Source organism: Priapulus caudatus, unplaced genomic scaffold (genome assembly GCF_000485595.1).
Source record: "Priapulus caudatus unplaced genomic scaffold, Priapulus_caudatus-5.0.1 Scaffold709, whole genome shotgun sequence".
In the NCBI taxonomy this organism is placed as follows: Eukaryota; Metazoa; Priapulida; class Priapulimorpha; order Priapulimorphida; family Priapulidae; genus Priapulus; species Priapulus caudatus.
In genome coordinates, this window is record NW_014577770.1 from 276,116 (window position 1) to 281,560 (window position 5,445).

The following is a 5,445-nucleotide window of genomic DNA, read 5'->3' on the forward strand; positions in this document are numbered from 1 at the left end:
AAAGTATGCTATGTATTGTATATGATGGATAATTGCCTAAATAAAAAAAAATATTATAAAAATACCAGGGTACGTTCCGATATATCGAACCGTATCCAGGGTACCCTCCGATAGTACCCTGGGGCTCAGAACAATATATACAAATATATTATATATAATGATATATATATTCACTAACTCAAATTTAACATGACAATCAAGTACACACATATATGTACTGCAGCATGTTTCCACTATTGATCGAACCGACCTGGACGCTGTTTCTACGTACACTCAAGTAGAATATCGATATATATTTACAACTAACATTCATACATGACAATCAAGATAAACTTATATCCACACATGTACCTGCATGTGCTGCGTGTTTTCCACTACTGTCGAACCACCCCTGCAATATGTTTCTGACGTACACGTCAAGTAAAATGATAAGTATATATTCACTAACTCAAAGTTTAATCGTAACAATCAATACTCATGTCACACATGTCACTGTATACTCTGTTTCACTACTGATTAATCCCCACTGCAATGTGTTTCCTACTTACACTTAAAATACGGATATATTGACTACACTCAAATTTATCATAACAATCAAGTACATCATGTATATGTCACCTGCTACTATACGTGTTTCGCACTATGACCAACCACCCTGATGGTGTTTTGCATGTAGGCGTATTCGCAGCACTTCACGTCGCCGACACGTCTTTTGCCTGGATCCTTTCTCAGCATCGTCTCAAGTACGTCCCCTAAACTGCTCGAGGTATTCGTCAGGAAGCCTTGGCGTCGCGCCTCTCTAACGATGGCGCTACGAACACGACCAGGGGCGGTGCGCGAACGCGTACCGCAGTGCCACATTTCTGCGTATAAATTACCCCTGCCTGACCTGTGAGACCGAGCTGAATACGAATTTCGAAACTGTTCGCGGTACTAAACTAAACTCTATAATACTCTCTACTAACTCTCTATCATATTTATCTAAAATAGAAGTCCTAGTAGATAGATCATTAATAACTGTTATTACTTAGGCTTTTCTCCAATAGATTTGCTCGTATTTAATTCACAGGGGGTTCCGATTGAATCATTCACCTATATAATATTGGTTCTACATAATTGAATTTTTTGGCCATTATGTAAACAAGTGCGACCAGAGCGACATCGGGCCCATTTGGTGTCTGGTGTGTCTGTCTGATAAGGTCATTTGTGCATAAGACAATGGACGTCCTTATACATACGTTATGTTCAACCCAAAAAAAACAACACTTCAAACTAGTGTAATAAAATGTCTGATAGATGGTCGGCCGCTATCACAGCATCGTTTGCACATCGGTCAGCCAAAGCATTGCAGCAATGAAGCTGTCAGTGTGACCGACAGATTGCAAAAAGCAGGAGCGAAATAATTACATATTATTCTATACATAAACGTTGCGTTCTTCATGGTGTCAGCGAATAATGGCTATCATTAAACCCCTTTGCGAGGCACATCTGGTGGCTCTTAAAGAATAGGCTCAATGGTTGATTACAACCAGAGCAGCTCGGTAGCAAGATTCTAATTTAAACAGCATACGATTAGCAAATATCTGTTAACTAAATTTCAGAACAGAGGTAGGCGCAGTGCTTAGTGGCATCCGAATAGTCCAAGAACGTACACACGTTAATTGCTCTATTTGGTGCCAAATTTGACTGATGAAATTAAGTCTGGGGAATCCGCAGCATCAGTCCTGGTAATGATTTGAGTGCTAGTGACTGTATTCCAACTGATTCATAATGTAATCGACAGAATCTCATAGTATTATAAGTCATCTCATTATTTCCTAAGTAAGCGTTTGTTAATAAGAGTTATATGTGTGGAATTTCCTGTAAAATGGGCTTTCCACAACACAGGCTCACTCGGCCAGACCGCAGTTGAGAAACAAACAATGTTTAACCACTCTTGCGTGTCAAAAGTCTATACCGAGCACTTCTCTCCGAATGAGTCAGCACAGAAAAGTAATTTCATGGTCTCTTTCATAAACCATAAAATTTGCAGGTCCCGCTGAAACAAAAAGTTTTTCGATCGCGCGGATACCGCTCAGACGCATGTCCTTTAGAAAATGTCTATAAATCTGCCCTGTGGCGATTGACTTTGACTGCGTGACCTCCAATTAGGCACAGGTGACTGGCTTTTCTATCATGATGCTATACACTGACTATCACGAGCCTAGGTCGATGCCGTTGTAGATTGAATGGCCCGCAATTTGCATTTCCCTCCCTATACCTTAAAGCATAATAGGCCGATTGATTATGCGCAATTTTTAACGAATGCTACGAGTTACACTGGCACCTTGCTGAGTATGATTAAGTACCATTACCTGTATAGCAAACTGCGTATTAGTTTGCCACTATCCACTGCTGGGTTTACTAAGCAATGTCTAAGTTGAAATCGCAGTCCCACGAATCAGCTTGACTGAGCTTGTTTACAGTTTCGAAACGCGCATACTTCGAAGGGTGTGATACGAGATTTATAGTCACCCGGACATTTTCGCACGATGCAAAACGCGCACGCACGCATGACATTTCGCTGACGGCCGTGCACGCAATGCTATGCGTAGCTACAGTGAACCGTACCTGTATAGTAACCTAGCTCTGATTGTAATGAACGTGGAATCCACGTCACGATCAGCGGACGCTCGTTGTAATGACAGTAGGCTGGTGTTGGGGGCCAGACGCTATGGAGATCGCAGACTAAACAGGAAGAGACGGCACTACGGCCGTATTTACTGTATATTGGTCAAACGAATACACCTGTGTCTGAAATGAAGACATGTGCGGTACCCGTTCATTAGCACCAACGATTATTTAGCTTGTGCCTCATACCCAGAATACACCAGAATACATTTAATAGTCATTAAGTCGATTAAAGCATCGGGACAAACAATTCTCTGCTAACACCCGGTTAGCAACATGTGACGTTGCCCTAACGAATCGGAGGCTATTTTTGCTTGGCAACCAAGTTTAGCGTTTGCGCCGGCCAGACTTTCAGAATTACGGATTTCAATTAAGAACATTTGCTTATATATTCAGCAGTGAATATTGGACATACTAAGTACGCGGTGTTTGACTATAAAAGGTAGATGTACTATTAACTACGAAGGTGGCCAGTGTACTGTAGCATTTCGGTGAACTTTGTATATCAATGAGCCTATTATGCCTTTAAGTTAAGGAGGGACATGCTTCCGCCCCTGTCTTTTACACCCCTTGACCTTTGACCCCGCAGCTTCGACATTCCCAACTCGTTTTGACGATCCCCACCAATCGCCAGCCGAAATCGGTGACCGTACGTCAAGCGGTTAAGATTTCGTGCCCAACTGTTGACATAGCGGAAGTACGGAAACGGACGCACGCTCATGCGATTCTACAAGCTGCACCTGACTATGTCAGATGAGCCTAAACAGCAGTTCAGGATCAGGAGGTAAAGTATAAAGCGGCTTTAAGTATGAGCTGACAGGGTTCAAAACTACTATATATTTTTTAGAAATTCACGTTTATGTGTACCATCCCTTTGTTCAATGTTACTAACCGGATACGGATTTGAGTTGTTAGCATGCATGCCTATGACCGTCGGCGGCTCATGAGTGAGATGTGTCAAATACCAGGTGTTTGCCACCGGTACTAGTTCCAGTCATTATGCCGAGAGACTGCCAACATCTCCAATCTTGAATCATGATTGTTTGTGGAGAATGTGTTCTGTAAGTCACAACGAGAGAGGCAATTGTCAATGATTGCTACAATTACGTAGAGCAGTAGGGTAGACCATTGAAGTCTATGCAGTAGATGTTGCAATACCTGCGCTACGTTAAAATAAGAATGAACCTTACAATGAAGTGTATATTATTAAATATAATAATATATGTAATTATAAGAAATTTCATAAAATGTTCTCAAAAAAAATTCTGTACAGGCTTTTTTAGCAGCATTTTAATTGTGCTGAACAAGGCATTGTAAAAGCAGCAATTCTGCGAATGATGAGAGCACGTTTTCAATTTAACGTGACATCACAGACANAGGAGAGGGAGAGGGAGACTGAGAGGGAGAGAGATAGAGACAGATAGGTATATAGTGTCTATATTATGACACTCCTGATAATACTACATACCTAGTCTTCAGATCCCTGTGCAGCACGCGCTGTTCATGCATGTACTGAATACCCAGCATCAGCTGGATGAACCAATCCAGCACTAGAGACTCACTAAACATCCTCTGCTCCTTCTGCCACATGTTGATCTTGTCTCCCAAGTCTCCTCCCTGAAACAGCGTGCATACACACAGCTGCTAAGCAATGGTGCAATAATAATGTTTATCTTTACCTCTATTTGACATTTTACAGAGAAAAAGCAAAAGTAATTAAATATAAAAAATAAAAAATAAAAAATCATCAGCGAGCCTTGTTACCTTCACATTATCATTGATATTGTGTAAAATGAATTGTTACAGTATATATATATATATTACTATTATACTTTTGAAATAATTAGTCATTATAGAAAAAAGTGCTCGTAGTTTCGTACATACGGATAAGCTAATTAGATAAAGAACTCGCTAGAGTATGCTGACAGTCACGTTACTCAGCCAGAACCAACACGGTTGCATGACTGGCGGACCAGCTGCTGCGCATCTATCGTGACATATAACATAACTACTGACAAACTATGACAATCCCCTTCTTTCTGGAAGGTTCAAAATGAACTCAACTTTCACGAATTACAGTACTGTGTAAAAACAATGATATGGCTCTACAGGAAATGTTTCATAAGTCTAATCTTTCAAGTGGCCTTCACTTTTACTGGCCTGATCGACGAATCGGCGTAGCTGGAGGATTGAATTGTCGGCGTTCCTGCGCGTTATCTCTCAGGGCAGGCAGCGATCAGTGCGATGGCGAGCACTGGTGCATGCTCTGATGCGAATATCTGTCGCTGGCCGCTGCTGAAGGCTTTTCTCCTGTAGGCGGCAATTTTGGCGATAGATTCCCTTGAATCTGCTTCCATATGCTCGCCACAACAATCAGGACAGATATGCTCACTGGTTTTCACCACTCCAGGTTCGCAGTGATGGCATGTGGGCGATCTTAGTACACGTACAGAATCACCTGGGTGGGAGCACAGATAGTGTCTTAGGAATAGAGGCTACTGTCATACTGCTATTTCTGTTTCTCCTCCTCTCTTGTAGGCTTCGCGTTAGTCGTCACCATCGACTCAGGCCACGGTGTGCAGTTGCTGGCTCGCGTTTGCTGGAAAGATTGGTCTGCGTAGACCTCTCGAGTTGAAGCAGCTTACTGCTGGCGAGCAAATGTTGTAGTGTAAGGCTGCCACAGCATATCATATGTGGCTCTGTGTTTGCGACTCCTTGCATTTCTGCAGCAGAGCTGGGACAGTCTCGCACAGTCCCTCTCTAATGAAACCAATT

At 42.0% G+C, this 5,445-nt stretch overlaps 1 protein-coding gene across 1 annotated transcript; it reads right to left on the reverse strand.

The window, feature by feature from the left end:
- Window positions 1-3,611: 3,611 nt before the first annotated feature.
- Window positions 3,612-5,027, reverse strand: LOC106812976 (serine/threonine-protein kinase Nek3-like). The gene is made up of 3 exons (XM_014817009.1): window positions 4,926-5,027; window positions 4,139-4,287; window positions 3,612-3,729 (listed from the first exon to the last, which is right to left on the reverse strand). Exons 1-3 carry the CDS (start codon window positions 5,025-5,027, stop codon window positions 3,612-3,614), a joined length of 369 nt encoding a protein of 122 aa, XP_014672495.1.
- Between the last annotated feature and the right edge of the window lie 418 nt (window positions 5,028-5,445).